The sequence below is a fragment of the Lycorma delicatula genome, chromosome 8 (genome assembly GCF_047948215.1).
Source record: "Lycorma delicatula isolate Av1 chromosome 8, ASM4794821v1, whole genome shotgun sequence".
Classification (NCBI taxonomy): domain Eukaryota; kingdom Metazoa; phylum Arthropoda; class Insecta; order Hemiptera; family Fulgoridae; genus Lycorma; species Lycorma delicatula.
The window spans coordinates 60698391-60718345 of NC_134462.1; the positions used below are offsets into that span (position 1 = coordinate 60698391).

The 19955-nt window shown below is 28.5% G+C and overlaps 1 protein-coding gene across 1 annotated transcript in view; it reads left to right on the plus strand.

Annotated features, from left to right (window-relative positions):
• Rdl (Resistant to dieldrin) overlaps window positions 1-17496 on the plus strand; it is a 497648-nt gene extending 480152 nt beyond the window's left edge. Inside the window, exon 9 of the mRNA XM_075372468.1 lies at window positions 17174-17496. Coding sequence (XP_075228583.1) covers window positions 17174-17467 — 294 coding nt within the window. The 3' untranslated portion in view covers window positions 17468-17496. The remainder of the gene's footprint in view (window positions 1-17173) is intronic.
• Window positions 17497-19955: the final 2459 nt, after the last annotated feature.

Sequence of the window (19955 nt, forward strand, 5' to 3'; positions counted from 1 at the left end):
AAATTAGATAAATATTAATTCAGGACTTAAATTTATACATGTAAAATTGTATATAAAGTTAAAAGAAGTACACGAGTATAAAGTTTCAGACCTTAAAAAAATTCCTTAAATATTTTCTGAGAAGGCATATTTACTAGATTCGCTGCTGGACGAGCAAGCCTATTTCTCAGCAAAAATTAGTCAACAGAAAAAAACATCTCTACCCGATTCAAGATGTATTCATCAGTGGAATATATCCTAGCATAGGTGCACTTGTTTTCATTCGGCCCGATCAGTTCCCCTAACTACCCCGTGAACTTGGATCTAACACGTAGCTTGGCTAACTAGACTATACAAACATATTTTGAGCTCTGCTCAAATTTTCAATATCTTAGTAAAGATTTTTAACAAATTTATAAAATTCATTTAATGATTTATGTCCTGATTATAAAAAATTTCTGCACATTATTGCTTTTTTCAAAAGAAACAGCATTTCTATCATTTATTTGCAACACCCATACGGACATGTACATGTTTCATAATAAAAATATGTAATTATATATAAAGAATGAGCTATACTACACAGTTATTGAAACAAAAAATGAAAAGATGCTCAAAAACCATTTACAAAAGATAAAAATTACTTTACAAAAATTATTAACAGCTCACCCAGCTCATTAGTAGTAAAACTCATGGTCGCAAACCAGCTGTTTAATAGCTTTTCCGAGTCGAAAGTTCTCAGGTTAAAATCTTAGTAAAATTTGGATGCTTTTATATGAATTTGAATACTAGACACTGGATATCGATGTACATTGATGGTTGAGGGTACAATTAACCACACACCTCAGGAATGGTCGGCCTGAGTCAGTACAACACTACACTCATTTATATGTCATACACATCCTCATCGCATTGGGCTGGAGAGGAGGTTACTTATTGTTCACTAGTTGAACAGAATGCAATGTACACAGGAAATTAAAAAAGAAAATAGAAAAAATTGTTAATAAATTTCAATTTTTAAAGTACCATAATTAGTAGGGACATAGGAATTGGCAGAAGAAAAAATAAATACAAAGATTAAATGTACAAAACTATAATTAAATATAAAAAAAAATAAAAATAAATAAATTATAAATTGATAAATAAAACAAAACCAAAATAAAAGTGTATTTTTACTGGTGATTGTTAAAAAAAAAGCTGACAACACAGTTGTCGGACTTTCCCATTATGCCGCTATTTATAAATAAAAAATAATTAATATATTGATGATATATTAAAAAATCCCATGTTATAATTACAAGATAATAATATTGGCTTAAGGTTAAAACTGCAAACTTCTAATCTGGTACTATTAAAAAAAGGCTTCTATTTCAAATTCTACTTTTAAAATTGTTTTCAGCACCCTTAAAAATGTACAAATTAGCACTTCACATGACCATGTTTGTTATTTTTATGTGAACCCAAAAGTGGGAGTCAAGGTTCAATTTTATAAAGAATCTTTTTTTAAAGCAGTCTTGATTACAGTAAAAAAGGGAAAAGAAAAATGTAAAAAAATGCATGACTTTTGGTTGGGTCCAGCCGCTTGGTGGGGTTTGGGAATCTCAATTTAGCGAAAATTAATTTATATGCGTTATTAGACAACAGAAGAAACCAGAATGGAAAACAAAAACCATAGCAATCACAACAAAGCATCAAAGTTTAGAGCATTTTTTGGGTAGGGGTGCGATTTTTCAAATATTTTTTTGCAAATATTGTTATTTTTTAATTGTTAGCAAATATACCTAAGAAAAATATGACCTTAATTAGGTGACATCTCGAGATACTGAGGGTGACATTGTTCCACAGCCTCACCCCCTACACCTAAATTTTAATGGTATCAATGCCCCATATATAGAAGTAATCTGACCAAGTTTGGTCAAAATCGGTCCAGTAGTTCTGGAGATATAAGGTGATATAAGGAGATATAAGGTAATCGAACATACATACAATATTAACATTCAGAAAATTTCCATCTGGTTTTTTGGGTTCTTAGGTGTCAAAACATCTAGATCTGGTGAAAACCACACATGCTCAAATTGAACTGATTACAATACTTTACCTTCTGGAGCTATATCTCTGCTACAGCACTATCTAGACAGGAAAGTAAAAATTAGAAAACAGCTCTTAAATAAAAAATTATACGCTATCACTCCAGAAAGTGCTAATAAAAACTGAAAAGTTAACTTAAATATCATCAAACTCTTAAATCCTTTACTTGAACTGGTCATTTAAGCTGAGTTATAATTTTTACTGTTAATATTGCTTTTATATTAATGTTTAATTTTTGTATTTTATGATGTTTAGTAATCAAAAACCACATTTAATTTTTGTACTTTTTTTTATATAAACAAGTTTTTATCATTTTCCTTTTCAGATATTTTTTACATTAAACTTTTATTAATTTATTTTAAGTTTACACTATGTCATAACACATCATAAATCCTACCGGTCTTAACAAAATGTCATTATTTGAAACCCAGTGTGAAAATTACACAGCTAAAAAAATCTTTCAAATTCATTTTAAAGTAGTTATTATTGAAATCATTAACAATCTCTGTGAAGGAGTGATAACATCTGTGCCTTTCATCTAAAGGTTCTGGATTCGAATCCTAGTCAGGTGTTGCATTTCTCACAAGCTACAAAATTCATTATCATCAATTAGTAACCGTTTTTGCAGTAGACATCAGCCTCTTGTTGCTGTGTAAGTAAATAAATTAATTAATATTATAAACCAAGTTAAATATTGATTTGAATATAATCTACTCTTTTAACTGGAATTTAATGGATGTCTTCAACATCATAAAACAGGCATTTGCTCATTGATGTTAAAACACGTTCATTAAAAATGATATTTCATGAAGACGAAATATCATAAAAACAATTATCAACAACAAAAAAACATTTTCTTGTGTATTATTTTGAATGAGAAATAATTTATTTATAACAAAAAAATTAATATTAATTAATTTAATTATTATAAAATAGATGTAGAGTAGATAATGGTAATTTTTATTAATTACTTAAAAATAAACTCAACTAAATATAGGTGTTTTTATTTTTTTCAATTCATATTTGATCATTATAGCTTTCAATAAAAGAAACAAAATATCTTTTCTGGAAGGTTTAATCTTATCTGAAAGGATGGGTCTTTTGACCCAGATTCTTTGATCTACAAAAACTGTGAAAATTACCCACAATTCAAGAAATAAATAGTGATAGATTTAAGAAAGGAATCATATCACTTTACTTACATATCACATTTGTGTGGTATAAATACACTCGCTCACACATGCGCACGCACACACATAAATGTAAAAAATAAGCCATTGAATTCAGAAATAAATTTAAATTTACATTACATCATGAGTTAGTTTTAATACAAATTTACAGCTAGATTGAATTAATGAAAATTTAAAAGATTTTCAATTCATCGTAATAAAATTCAACTAATTATATCTATTTAAATCAAAATTTATAATTAAAATCTTAGAAGTAACCTTATTTCAATTAATTCACTTTTTTAAAATAATAAAACATTTTAGACAATTCATTTTACCAAAATTTTCCAAACAAAATAATGAGGATTATAAGAAATTAGATTTATTCATGGATTAGATCCTATTTAGGGTCAGCAATAGATCAGAATAAAGAGATAAAATAGGGTGGCAACTTGTTGTGAAACAGGAGAGAACAGATGTGACTCAATTTTCAATAAAAGCTGTTTCTATTCTACCAAGCTCGTTTGGAATATTCAAAATTAATCACAAGAAAGAAACTTAATATTTTTACAGATTTTCTTTAACAGTTATAAAAGAAAAATGAAAGATATTATCATGCATATGTGTACATAATACGAGTAGTATAAAATTGTATTGAAATCATTCACCAGCATAAAACTGCAGTAAATTTTTATAAAGGGATATTATAATCAATTATTAATTTGTAGATTTTTTGAATATTTTGTAAAAAAATTAAGTTTTTTTGTAAAAAAATATAATTTTATATTAACATTGAGCAATCACATGGAATGAAAACATAAAACAATTAAAAATAGTTTCTAAAATGCAACCTAATAATATTACACTCTTTAAATTCTGTGCATATGAATTGATATTACTGCGTGAATTCAGATAGCCTTGCATGCCAGTAACTGTAAAAGGGAAACATTTTTCATTGCAATAGTATTTTTCTATGTGAAAGCAATAACCGAAATTAATCTTATAATAATTAAAATAAAATTATATACACACTATTAGCACAGATTTAAGCTTTTGACCATTACCAAAATAACACAATCTTCATCATCCTTAATCATCTTTTCAGCCATCACATTCTGACTTTTCAATTGTCTCTTGAAAACTCACTGAGCGACTTTCGCCATTATCAGAAATAACATAGCTTTCCTGGTTTCCATCTGAAAAAATTATTATTCATTGTTTCATTGTAAAATTTAAGCCCTTATTAAATAAAGGACTTTAAATTCTGTAAGATAAATAATTAAATATGAAAACTGTGATAAATCATGTATCTTCATCGGTGAACCAGATGATAAAAAATAGTTACATGATAAATAAATTTAATGTAGCACTTCTTTTAACTGCATAATAATTATGCACATTAATGACTAATCATAGTAATCTTAACATAACCTAACTTAATATACTTCTATTACAATTATAGCACTTCTTTTAACTGTAAATAATTATGCACATTAATGACTAATCATAGTAATCTTAACATAACCTAACTTAATATACTTCTATTAAAATTATTAATGAAAATACACATACCTGTAATTATTTGGAGATTTTAATTGCTTTGCTGTATAACAAGAAGAAGCATGAATTTACCATGCGAGTGTCCTGTTTTTCATTATTAGTATCTTGAAAACACTAAACGTCCAACCTAAAAATGCACACCAAACCAAAATACTAGACAAAAAAGCCTGAAAATGATGCTTACTATTACAGTCATTATAAATTTCAGCTGCAGGCTTGTAAATTTCAATTTTTACAATTTTTTGTTATTTAACAAATTATTTTTTTTATTTTTAAACAAAAGTTTAAACAATTACTGTTTATTATCTATTTTACAACTTAGAAAAATCAGGAAATGAACAAATAGGAAAAAATTTCAACAAGTGGTTTTACCCTAATGTGTATTAGTTAACGGAGGTGTTGGTACAAGTCAACTAAAGTGTTTATTAGATTTCTCTATTAAACAACTTTTTAATCGAGTGCTTTTGTATACTCCTATTATTATCAGCCTTGCATAAGCATTTGACTTATGTGCTTATTCCATCTTATGAGACAATGATTTACATACACACACAAGATATATCTCAAAATTGGACTTTTTGGGTTTATGTGCTTTTTCTGCCATTCATAGATATTTGAAATGATTAAAATAAAATCATAAATGAGAAAAATCAGTAATATGCTGCTACAATCCTGTATTAAATTATCAATCAGTCCTCCAACAAATTATAAGTAAAATAGTCAACCACTGAAGCCATTAAGAGTTATGGAGTCTTTTGAAGTCAATGACTTCAAAAATGATACCTATATTGACTACATCTGTCAAATATTATTTAAATTGCATTAATCATAACTTGATATATATATATATATATATATATATATATATATATATATCACTTGAGGGTTTTAACATAAATGTTTCAAAGAGTACACTGACCTAGTTTTCAATTTCACTAATCTAGTACAGTTAAGTTTAGTTAATTTGGTCGGTTAAGGTTACAAATTTGGCCTAAAAAATGCAGATTCAAATAAGATCACATATATTCATATTTCTAACATCTATATGAATGTTATGTGTCACAACCATGTTTACAGACATCTTGACAAGAGTAACAATCACTCCTATAAATGATGTAATCTTTTTCAAGAATATCAAGATTCCAGTACCAGGCTTACAAAGTAAATGAGAGTAAAGTGATTTCCATTTTGTCTTCTTTAATGAGCTGAGTATATTATTGGATATCAGTTTAGCAAACACGCTGAAATACAAGTGGTATTCAGCTTATGAATTAACACCTTCACTCAGTTCACCACAGGTATTGGTTGTAAAGCGACCATCATTCTCTGAGTGAACAACACTAATCATTATAGCCTACACCTGAAATGCTCTATTATCATACCCACATGAAAGACTGGGATAGACACCTTTAAAGCAACAAAATTAATAAACTTCTTTCTGCTTGAAACAATGCATTACACCCACTACTTTAACTAAGCAGGAAAAAATTAGTATAAAACTCTAATACTCCCAAATACTATGTATATTCAACTTTATCATTACAAGTTTAATCCAGAGATAGGGTCAGGTTGACAGACAAATTTATATGTTGTGATCCTAATAAAAAAAAATATATATATATAATATATATATTCACTTGAAATGGAATTAAACAGAGCTGAAATAGATATTTACCAGGGTTGCCAGATTTTCAAAAAAGCTTATCGGGATTTTACAACAAGAATATTTGTCTAATATACCAGTACTATTTATTGAAATTCTATATAACTTTCCAGAACATGTTTTTTATTACAAAATATAACAAAAACCATAAAAAAATCACATAAATCTTTTTAATATTTTTAATTCCCTACAGCATTTTTCAAAATATTTTTTACATGTTCATTTTCAGTTTTTTTAAATTTGTGAAACTACTTGCATGATATCTTGAAATTTTCTATTACTATTAATTCGGCCTCCAAGTTATTCAGCAATAAATGATTCCACACAACATGGAATATTCGTTATCTCCCACTTAATGCATTGCTAAACAGTGTTTCCACTTACCTACTTATCAAATTCCCTACTACAAGCTCCAAAATTTCCCTTTTTACCTCTCTTATTAAATGTTAATTTTTTTTTTGATAAGCCTTCCTTCAGTCAACAATTTTATTAAATTTTTTTTACCAAATTCATTTATCGATAATTTTAATAAAATTACCTTTTTATTTGCAAACATTTATAAAATAACAGTAAAAAAAAAAATTTTTTAAGTATGAACCAATTGTACAAGTTAAAAAATATTACATCAGACAGTTATATTTCTTTAATAATCATCACAAATTAATTAATTTGTGTTGCTAAATGTTACAGGCAAGGAAATCCTGAACCTATGCAAATACGCCAATACTGTGTAAATATGATAAAATCTAAAATGATATGTAATCTGAAAAAGATTTGTCTTTTGAAAAAGTTCAAAACAGTATGAGTTTTATTTTTTAAATCAGCATTTATTATCCTTACTATTATTTTTTTTTTTATTTTGTGATGGTGAACAAAGAAATGAGATTAAAATTACACAATTGCATTTTAGACAACACAATAAAATTTCTGAACAACATAATTTGTTCACTGCATGTTACTGACCCAGCTGATGAGCACATAAGAGCCAAAAAAATATAATATTTTGAAAAATTACAGAAAAATTTAAATACATAAGGATAATTTTTCTGTTTTTTTTTGTTTTTTCTGATTGCAAAATTGCATTCATTAAATGTCATGGATAAATGTATACATTATAATCCTCTATTTCAACAGCAACAATAAATGCACTAAAACGTTTTACAATCTATACTCTTTTATATCCCTTTTACTATTATACTGCTAAATCATTTGACATTTTATTTAACTTTTAAAAATTCAAAAAGTTTTCAATTTTTAAAGAATATGATATACTCATTCATTAATTTTAACTATAATTATGTATAAATTATTTCTAATATTCTTTATAATTCAGTAAATTACGGTTATCTGGTTTACTTGTTCACCTCTAGTAACTTAAAAATAATGTATTTTCTTAAACAAAATGACTAATAAGAAGAGATTAAAGGATACACAAAGTAAAATAGAGATCAAAAGCAGACAGGCACAAGCAAGAAGCGCTTTAATTTACGGGGTAGATAGTATAAAATGAAGAATTGTTAAGATGAATAATGAGAATGGACAAAGTAAAATAGAGATTAAAAGCAAACAGCCACAAGCAAGAAGAGCTTTAATTCAAGGGTTGGGTACTGTAAAATGAACCAAAAATTTCTGGAAGAATTTTGATTGGCAGTAATTTATTAAAACATCCATGTTTAGTTAATCTGATCGTAGATAAAATATGTAGAAGATAAGAACTAAAATGGTAGGCAAAGAGTGAAATAAATAAAACAGATTCCTTAGAATTTAGGCTTTAGTAGTTACATTGAGGTTAAAAGATAAAACAGAAAGGAATGGAAAATATAATCAAATCAACAAATGTGACAGATGACCCAAACAAAATAGTTACAAGAAAAGAAGAAAATGTATCTTTTACTGTAGAGATTTAATATTAAGGTAATAGGTGATCTAAAAGAAATGAAATATAAAATGGTTTGAAGCCAGGAACTGAAATAAAGATAAATTTAAAGTGATGATCTCCTGAAAGACAGAACACAAAAATGATGAGACTGTGCAGAAAATTAAAAATATCTGATTTTATTGGCATGGCTATGAACTGGATTATTTCATATCAGATTGAGATATAAATCAGGTTGAGTTGATTGATATCAACCATAATACATTTGAGTTATAGAGATTGAGTTAGAAATTCTGTCGAGTTCGGACGTATTTTTATGTGCTCTCTTTGTATTCTTATTTTATCAGTTCAACGGGTTTTGTTTCTGATTTGGAGGATTGGCAATGTCAGTGGGAATTTACTGGAAGCATCTGTTAAATTTTTGTGATTTTTGGATATGAACTGACCTTTTTATTTAGTTTTTTAGTTGTTTTTATTTAATTGTTCTACAGTCAGTCGTCTGCTGGTTGCAGTAACAAGTTAGTGCAAGTGGTAGTGTGTTTGTAGGTTGACTTGTTTACTGCTCCAGTAATTGTTTTTAATTTAGATAGTATTGTTACTTATAACTGTTATCAATTGTGTATGGTAGATTATCATAGCTTAGACTGATAAGTGCTGGTTGAAATTAATTTTATCAATTTATATTGTTTTTTTATCTTCTGATAACGGAATAATGTAGCTTTGCTCCATAAGCGATTGTTTTTAACGGTTACATAATTGTATATATAAAACTGATCTTGTCATGTAAGTATACAACGTATTCCATAATCACTGTACTTGTATTAAATTTATTTTAATTGCTGTGTTATGGAGGAAGATTACAACAAACCAAAATGTCAATGATCCAGTTTGCTGGAGGCGGGCACCTCTAGGACCATGGAAAGTGTAAGGACCGTGTAGTTAGTTGAAATAGAGGTAGTACAAGAGAGAGTCCCTAAAAGGCAAAAAGAGACAACTCAGGACAATAGCAATGGTGATGTTACTGAAGGGACTGATTTAGACCATTTGATTGAAGAACTGAAGTTACTGAATAAGCTTATTAATCAGAATATTAATACTAAGAGAGAGGTTAAAAAGAGTGCTATTCGAGCCATTGAGAAAGCAGAAGACTTAGAAGTGGTAGTTAACTCGTATGAATTGTCACACCCTAAGTTGGTGGCGAGAAGTGATATGCAGACGCAAACTGAACAGCTTTGGGAGCAACATGTTAGCAACATAGTTTACGTCCTCATTACGTGGCTTCCAGATGAGGAGTTAATATATTTGGTGAAGAATAAATGGCCAAGGAACTTAGCCTAAAGGATGGAACAGGTGACTATTCTGCCTAACAAGGGAGAAATATGTTACTTCCAAGATACTGCAAGAACCAAAGAAGGAGTTGATATTTTGTCACAGAAACCAGCAATTAAACTTGAAGAGGTGCATGGAGTCTTCAGCAATGCTAGGGTCGCCGGCGCAATTGAAGAGGTTCACAGTGATTTTCAATTCGTCGGATGGTGAAGAGAGTATCTTAGTACAGATTCTCACTGGGTTGAAGAAAATCTGGTATATGAGTATATCTCAGAGTAATAAAACAGAGGTTAAGGTTGCTTCGCCTTTAGAGGGTGTGACACAGCAAAGAATTACAAAAACAGAAGTCAAGCCAACTACTCTGTCTGTTGCTAACAGCAGGACTATAATAATTGAATTCCAAGGAAAAACATATGCCTATCTCCTTCATATTGTGAAGGAAACGGTCGCAAGTGTGGAGGCTGGTAAGATAATATTATCCTTGCAGAGGAGGACAGGTGAGGATTTACATATTCGGGTGAAGGGAGCAGTGAAAGCGGAGGAATTCCGGTCGGTCCTGAGTTCAAGGGTGGCCGGCTTCTGCATCGACCAAATCACTGGACAGCCGTCGCACAGTTGTACATTTAAAAGATATTTCTGCAGATACTACAGAGCCTGAGATTGTCTCCGCACTCAAAGAAGTACTTGGGAATGCTGAGGATTTTAGAGTATTGTCTGTGAGGCCAGCTTACAGCGACACCAAAAATGCTACAGTGCTGACCAGAGGGGCACAGGATGGGGTGTTGTTTGACAGTGCACTAAACTAAACTCAATGTTGGGGAACTTAGGAGCAGGGAAGGCAGCCCTGATCAGGAGGGGGTGGTTCACCAAGGTGGGCTGTCCACGAGGAGTGATCGGGAATCCCTGGAGGGAAGACTAAGAAATTAAAGACCCGATACCAGTGAGGGAGGTCTACTATGGCTTTCCCTCATTAGAGTGGAAAAAAGTAAGGAAAAAATCCAACCAGTGAGCCCACCTATCATGCCAGACATACAGCCCATAGATGGGAAGGCTCATTTGAATTATAAGTACACCTCTCCCAGGCTGTGTTAAAACTTAATTGTGGGTCTGGCCTGAGAGAGAGAGAGAGAGAGAGAGTGAGAGAGAGAGAAGAAAAACAAAAAACCATTATACATTGTTTTTTCCTGTAAATTCTTAAAATTAATATTTAAAAAATATAATAAACCACAATTACATTTATGAGGCACAGGAGCACGTGCTAGCCCTATTCATCAGGAGATGTTCTTTCACTAAATATGCTAAAATTAACATTAGTAATTATAATTATTCTACAGTACAATATACAGTGTATTGTTTCACAACAAAAGGGTTCCTACGCTATCTGTCCCTGTCTTTCTTATGGATACATTGTACATACAGCACCTGAGGTACAAAAGGCATCAGTCAGATTATCTCTCTGTGACAGTAATAATGTTCACTAGTCAGTCCCGTAGTAAATTGAATGAAAAGTTTTCTAGGTCTGAATATCACCAACATTTTGATATCCAATGTATGATAATTAATTAAACTTTGTGAAAAAGACAACAGGAAACCACTTCATTTCATTTTTGACACAGAACGCAAGTTAACCTTAATATTGGCTGTACAAATTTTAGGAATAATTTTAATTTCATATCAAGTCACATACAATCATATTTAATCAATTTATATGTAAAAGTAGGATTCTTAAACGACTTTCTAAATTTGCTATTTTAAATCTCCAATGAGCTTAGATACAATTGATCTTTATTGAAAAGGTTTACAACTAAATAACTGAGCAATTTATTCATTCACTTTTTATAAAGGCAATATAGTAAAAAATGAACTTGAAACACAAAATTAATCTTAATTCAAAACTGTTTGAAAAGAGATCAGCATATTCACTTGCAATCTGTAGAATGAAATGAGTAGTTTGTGTGATGCTTAGCCTTTAAGAAAAAAATGGCTTATCTAATAATTATAAATTAAATGGGCAACTTGAAACAACTCTTTTAGGTACAGACAATCATAATTAATGCTTAACATGAGAAGAACTTGAATTCAGTTTTCAAAACATTAAATGTAAAAACATAATTGCTTACATCAAATCTGCTATTATGCTTTTGAAAATTTACTGTAAATACATTCATTATAGATGATTTTAGTTAAACATCTAAAACCATTTTATCTACACAACTTGTGAATAATGGCTAACCTCCTGTTGAGAATAAAATGGATCCTCTGTCAAGGGGAACTTAACAACTCACTGGAGATTACAAATATAACCTAAATAAAATACTTTAGATACTTAACCAAACAGGATGGCGTAATAGTTAGATAGCATTTTGCTTATAATTTTTAACACATCTCATAACAGGCCATTAAGAAGAAATATTATAAAGAAATACTACTGTCACAGGACTATGGATCGATTAAAATAAAAATCCTGTGCTAGTTTAATCAGCTGTTAATTAGACAATCTTAATAAAAAATATCCCTGACAATGAAAGAAAATCCTAATTTTGGTTTTATATATTATAATTGGATTAATCTCAGATTGAAAGATTTTTTTTTAAGTTTGAAAACTTAACTCCAAAATTCAATAAATATTTTTAGGTGGCTCTTTGTTAAAACACATATAATACAATATTATGGTGGCTCTAAATTTGAAACAATAACCATGTAGTAAATCCTTATAAAAACTGGAGAAAAAATTTAAACAGGTGAAGCTAATAATTTTTTTAGACTATATTTATCTTTTAGTAGGAAATAACGTGTAATAATAAACAAGAGATAGAAAATGAAGTAAGCTTATAGATCTCAATTTATCCAAATACATATAAATGTGAAGAACCAAAATTTAACAACAGATCAGCACTATTTTTAAAATCCATCAGTGATTTATTATCAAGGATTAAAAAAGAAATATATAGTTATGCTCTAACAGATACTGAACCACTAGTATTATCTGTTGCTGATATAAATCCAGTAGAGATAGATATTTTTATAGATATTCATTCAGCTAAATTTTATTTGGGCTAATTTAGAATTAAATGAAAATAAATCCAACTTTATAACCTTTAAAACTAATATAGCAAAGAAGAAAATAACATTTATATCATGTTAGGTAATAAACTACTGCAGAAGAGTTATCATAATGAAGTTTTTACATAAAACAACTGGTGGTAACCTCTCTTGGAATGATTATGTAGATTAAATTTGTAATAAAATAACTTCAAATATCATTTCTCTAAAATTAATTCCCAGGTTAATTATGACATGTTGATAACAGCGATGTGTCACTGATTGAGTATTTCAAAAATACAATACTTGATAATGCTTTTGGGATAATCATTATTTATTTACCTGCATTTAAGAACCAGGAGCCATTTTCACTTTTTATTTTCCATATTAATCATTCTGAAAAGTGTTTCATTTTTTCTGATACAAACTTCAAACTGTTAGTAAGAACAGATAATACACTGAGTGATAGCAACAACATTAATGATACAACTGCATTAACATCCTTATTTTCATTCCTCGTTACATCTAATCTATGTAATTCAGATTGCCCGTAATACATTCATTAAATGACATTCATTAAAAATCTTTTTATTTCATCCACTCTTTTTTCTTAATATTTTAGAAATTATTTTATGGACCTATAATTTATACTCATTTATCAGTTATTTATAAAACAATAATTAATTAATTGTATCTGACATTTTATTTAAGTTGTATAAGCATAATTATGATCAAAGAATTTATTTAATTTTTCTTCCCAATATTAGTTTTTTTAGGCTTATGTTTACCTTTTGACTGACCCAGTACTTAATACAAGGTGTGAAGGAATAGATGATAAAAGCACTGTTATTTCATAATTTTAAAACATGCTTGATTGTACTGACCCTACAATTATCAAGGTTCAGCTATATTTCTTGGTAAGAAAATGAAAAGGAACCCTCTGAATTCAAAACTACTTTTTTGACATGCATGTAAACTACTACATACTAAAGTATGTTTATTTTTAAGATCACATATTTATGATTACATTTATATTCTAAATTAGTTTTAAACATTGCACAGCTAACTAGTGTAAACATGAAAAAGATTATTCATCTTCTTATCATATAATAGTTTAGAGCATAGATTTAAATATTTTATGTCTATCAGGTTCAGAAATGAAGCAAATCTAAAACATTAAGATTTTTTTGATTTTTTAATAACAGAAGCCTTTCTTAATCTTTTTTTATAATGCCGTGTTACCCCATTTGTGTAGTAATCTATTGAACAAAATTAACACATAAGTCCTTAGCTACAAATTCAATATGTCATGTTAGGTTATTCACTAATTAGATTTGAAACCTCTTCATTATCTGACTGACTCATTTTTTTTAAATAAAACTACTTCATTGAGGTACAATAATTATTTTATATACTTTAGTGTTCTTCTTAGTAATTCTCTTTAAATCAATTGAAATTTTTGTTGCTTTACACTTTCTCTTCCCTTCTCACAGCTTTTCTTTCTTTTTCCTGTTTAGCCTCCGGTAATTACCATTCAGATAATACTTCAGAGAATGAATGAGAATTATATGTATGTACGTAAATATATTGAAGTGTAGTCTTGTACAGTCTCAGTTTGACCATTCCTGAGATGTGTGGTTAATTGAAACCCAACCACTAAAGAACACCGGTATCCATGATCTAGTATTCAAATCCATGTAAAAATAACTGACTTTACTAGGACTTGAATGCTGTAACTCTTGACTTCCAAATCAGCTGATTTGGGAAGACACATTCACCACTAAACCAACCCAGTGGGTCTTCATTCTCACACCTGTGATATATGTAAAATACCTGAGGTTCAATGTTTCCTCAACACAAATCACAGTAGCAAACAGAATGAAGGTGTAACATGAAGGGCTGAATATCATCTGCATATCAGTAGACATGAACTGCTAATGTGCAACAAAACACATAACTCAATGAAGAAGACAATGGAAAATTAATTCACACTTCTCTTTCTCTAGTAAGCTAGGCAAGGAATGCTTATTATTCTTGAAAATTAGTTTACTATTTTCAGGAGTTACTTGTTCCTATATCAGATTATCAATACTTGACTAATTTTAGCACCTAATTATTTCTCAACTAATATTGAGAAATGTTTAGAAATTTTATATTAAACTATTTTTCACAGATTGTTGCTCACTTTACTTCCATGGCAAATAAAACTAATGAGTCTCTCAACTGGCATCCACTTTGAAAATATCTTTTGGACAAATAACTATGTATAACCTTGTATTATTATACATTCAAATTGAACACCGGGTGGGAGATTTTTTTAATTTTTTGGCTAGAGCAAGTAGAGCAGCTGACAGCCTAAGAAAAAGAAAAATCTATGAGTAATAACATAAAGATTTTAAATTCGTATACAGATTTCAGATAAAATAATCCATGTTAATTATATAATAATAGAGTATATAATGGAAGAATTACACCTTATAAAAAGCAGTAAAACAGTATTTTTTTTAAAAATAAGGTTAATTAGATAATACTGAAGTGCATAAGTTTCTTACATTAAAAAATTAAAAGTTCCACTTCTTACCTCTTTTTGAACGATAAAGTTTAATATTAATCACACATTTTCAGAGTGTATGTACCATTAGGATAGGATCTGATGACTTCCATTGCACATAATGAAGAAGCTCAGCCAAAAAATACGGCCATAATGACAGTACCTCAGCCAAAGTTGTGTATTTGTAATGCAATCTCTGGGAAAAAAGTACTATTGAAAATTATATTAATTCTTCTGTTATACCTCTTCAGTTTTAATTATATATATAATTTTTTTTTTTTTTTTTTTTTTTTTTATATATATATATATATATATATATATTTATAAATATGATTATTACATTTTAATATTTCCCAGTTTTGTGCATAATTAATAGTATACATTTCTCAAAACTAACAATCCACCATTGATCTATATACCACTAAAGAAAGAATGAACCAACAATTCTGTTATATCCCAATGTTTGATATAATATAGACTATTGATCAAGGATTGGAGTCATTAAAATGTCAGTTTTCAATATTCACTTCATTGGACACTTTTGTAATTGTTTATTATGTTTTAATAAATAAATATTGTTCTATAATTTGTAAACACATGTGTTATTTAAATAGACATAACATATTCAAAAAAAAATAAGTAATTATGTAAGTAATTACATTAGCAAAAGAAACACCAATTATAATGTAAAGAACTTTTAAATACTTACAAAAAAAAATCAGTGTTTTTATTTGCTACCAATTCTATTGAAAAATTTGGATAACTATACTTAAAATATTACACTCCTGAAACAAATAATAAAAGTGTGTAGTAAGAATATTGTTAGTTTTCAGATTATCCAAAAGATAAGAAATAAAACCATATATATATAAAATTGTACGCTCAATTCAAATACTAAAAAAAAGTTCAACTAAACAGTAAAGTTTAAACTATTTTGCTGAGAAATATCAGGCATTATTCAGCAGGTCTTTCCATATCCTCAGAAAGGCTGCTGCCCCATATTCATAACATGATCCTCATTGTTTTTCCTGTCTACCATTAAGATACCTGCAATGCACTATTAGCTTTTCGGAGTCATTCAAAAATCTCTCGACAAGAAAACCCCCACGTTGCTTAAATTTGAGTCTGGCACTATTTACTGTATACAGTATGATACACTCTACTAAAGAAACAAACTTTTGAATGGAAGATAGGTCTTCATACTTGTCTTTCTTTTATTAACCTCTTCTTTCTTTCATAAACTTCTTCCATACTGATATTATCCTAATCTTCTCTAAATTTCTAATTTATTTGTTTTCTTCCTTCCCATCTTCTATAATTTACTTGCATTTATTAGGATCAGTAAACACAATTCCTTCAATGATTTATACATAATTACTTGCTTTCAAATGCCATGCTATTAATGTAATTAGCAAGAGTTTTCCTCAGAGAAAATTTCTCATGTTGCTTTAAGTATCTGGATGAAAAAAACTTTTTGCAGCAATACTTAAGTAGGTCATCACAAAATCATCAATTAGTAATCTGTTTTTTCAGATAAATATACTATCATCTACCAAAGAAACTGTAAACCAGATAAAAACCTCTACCTGGAAGGACTTTGAAGCATTTCCAATGCGTTTTTCTCTTTTCATGTTGCTTCAAATAAGTAAATCACTTCTTCACTTACACTTTTTTTCCAAATCCTTGATCCTACTTCCCTTCAGAGCTTTGTTCATATGGCTAGATACCCAATGGGTCATCCTAAGTATGTGGACTAAGCTGGATCGCATAATATACTCTCTTTCTCTTCCAGTACGTTTAAGGTCAGCTGATCCCTTTAAGTATTAATTAATAAAACTAATAGAGTTAATTTATTTTTTAAGTAACCTTAAGTGACCAGGTGTCTCTTGTAAGTGGTTGGAGTGACTTTGTTCCAGGAGGTGCGGTTCAAAGTGCACGATCCTAAGGCTCATTTCAAAGGTGGAACACTGGAGAACACGATCAACGGCCGAGCAGATGAAGAAGCTGCAGCTCCAGCACCACAACATTTAATTCATCCCGGTAAAGATATAAACAAGTTATATGGTATAACACCGAGTGACATCGATAAATATTCTCGTATAGTATTTCCAGTGTGTTTCGTCTGTTTTAATCTTATGTACTGGATTATATATCTTCATATCAGCGATGTTGTTGCTGATGATCTTGTCCTTCTAGAAGAGGATAAATAAATAAACATGCCTTCAAAAAAAAAAAAAAAAAAAAAATTGTCACTTATTATTGCTTCAATTCACATGATTTTTTTTTTTTATTATTTAGCACATTTGCCTAAGAATAATTTACCTTCCAATAGATGAGAAACCCATACATTTTTAAGATGCCATCAAAATTGAGTGTATAAAAAATACAATTTGATCATAGTTTTGTAGAGTTTAATATATTTTTAGTCATAACATTAAAAATATTGGCTAATTAAACTTATAGCTACAAAAAAATTGAATTTTAAAATAATATTCTAAGTGAAAGATGGTAAATATCATTTAGTGTAATAAATTCTCTCATAATTATATAATTACTAGCTAGATACACTATAAATAGATGTATATTAAACATATAAATATTCTGAATTACAACAAGTGAATATTATTTTACATGAGAGAAATAATTTTTCACCCATTCTATAAAATTGTCACATTAAAAGATATATTGCAAACATGAAACATGTTATGCATAATTATTGAATTACCTGTATTTTACAAAAGAGATTATTTCCACTTACTTGTGCAGTAAATGCACTATTTCACTTTTATTAAAGAGATGTAATTTTACCATAAGACCTGATTATACCATATAAGATAATGTCACACAAGTGGAAATAATTTCTTGTACATAAACACAGTATTCATAAATTGATTGAAATAACAAATATATTGAATATTATATACTACTGTATACTACATTCATAAAAGAACAGTTTTATATACAAAAAAACTTTTAATGGAAAATATCAGTTTTCTGAAAGTAAACTTAGATTCGTTTCAAAACTGATATTAATAAAATAAATTATCCTTAAATATACAAACAATTTTTAAAAAATATTACTTTCATTACTTTCATTTGTTTGATACTACAAACTCCATAGAAAATGGTTCCTAGAAGTGACAGAGCTTCATTAAATGCCAAAAAAATATTGTGAAAGACCAATGCCTTTATATTAATATATAAATAGATATATGCTAGTTAAAACAGAAATATTCTAAAACAAATTATTAAAAATATCCTTAATAACAATATTATTATAATTTAATATTGCAATACTGTATATACCTTTAATTACAAGGTAACCACTTCATCGACCTCCATAGTGATACTAGCATCTTTACCTTTCATCTGAAAGTTTCTGATTTTGAATCCCAGTCAAGCTTCGTATTCTTTTAAATGCTACAAAATTAATTTTTTATCATCCAAAAAAAAGGAGTAGCTGTAACAGTAATTGGGTACAGGCTTGTTATTACCAAAGGAGAATAAATAAATGATTGCTGACCTCCATGGCAGGAGTAATGCTGTATCTAACTTTCACCCAGAAAATTCTAGATTCAAATCTGTCAGACTTGGCATTTTCATATGGTAAAAAATTCATCTCCAATCAACAGCTATAATTGGGTATTAAATATAGTTTATAAAAGGAAATATATTATTATGTAGGAAAGTTGTAATAAGTCTCGCATTCCAGAATGATATAGTTTGCAATCTCTGGCAAGTATTTTAGTATACTCAATATTATGTCTATTGAGTACAAAAATACCTCTGTACCTGTACCTGTAGTACAAAGATACCTCTGAAATGGTCCAAGTTCAGAAATAAAAAATACGGCTTTCTCAAGCATCACTACTGCTACCAAATAAAAAATTAGGAGAGACATGTTGGGTTTACCTGGTTTTTAAAAAATAAGGCAAAATGAAATAAAATCATTAATAATATATTACAACATTTGTAAAGACCCCATACCCCATTTTTGACATGATTACCATACTTTCCTCTTTAATATACCTATTTTAGATAAATTGTCCAGGAAAGTAGAAAAAAAGCAGGAAGGAAATATAACAAAATATATATATATCATACGTATATTACTCATAGGTAATGAGTAATAAAATTATTATAATGTATTAAATTTGTTTTATTAGGATAAATAGTTTCATTATAGCATAGAAAGAATAAAATACTTATCAGTTAATTGCATTAAAATATTGGACTCTATACAGTCAAAAAATTATTTGCACAAAAAAAAAATAGAACTGAAATATATTTCTCTCATGTTTCATCATGTAACATTTTTAATTGTTAGTAAATGACAATGAAAGAACAAAAAATATACAATAACAATGATCATTTATAATTAAGCAATAAAAAAATATTACATTAAATAAATACTTAAAAGATAAATATGATGTAAAATAAAAAAATTATTAAAAACAAATTATGATACTTTATTACGTGATTTAAAATTTAAGATTTAGGTACCATTAAAAAGCTAAAAATTAGTAACAGAATTTTGCTTAAAATTTGTTTCTACTTATCATTACATACACTATTTTTGATGGCATCAATCAGAACAGATAATTTTTTTTTATAAATATTATATATAATTATGTACATCAACAAAAATACAACTTCAAGACTGAAAAGATCTGTAAATAATAATAATAATAATTTTTA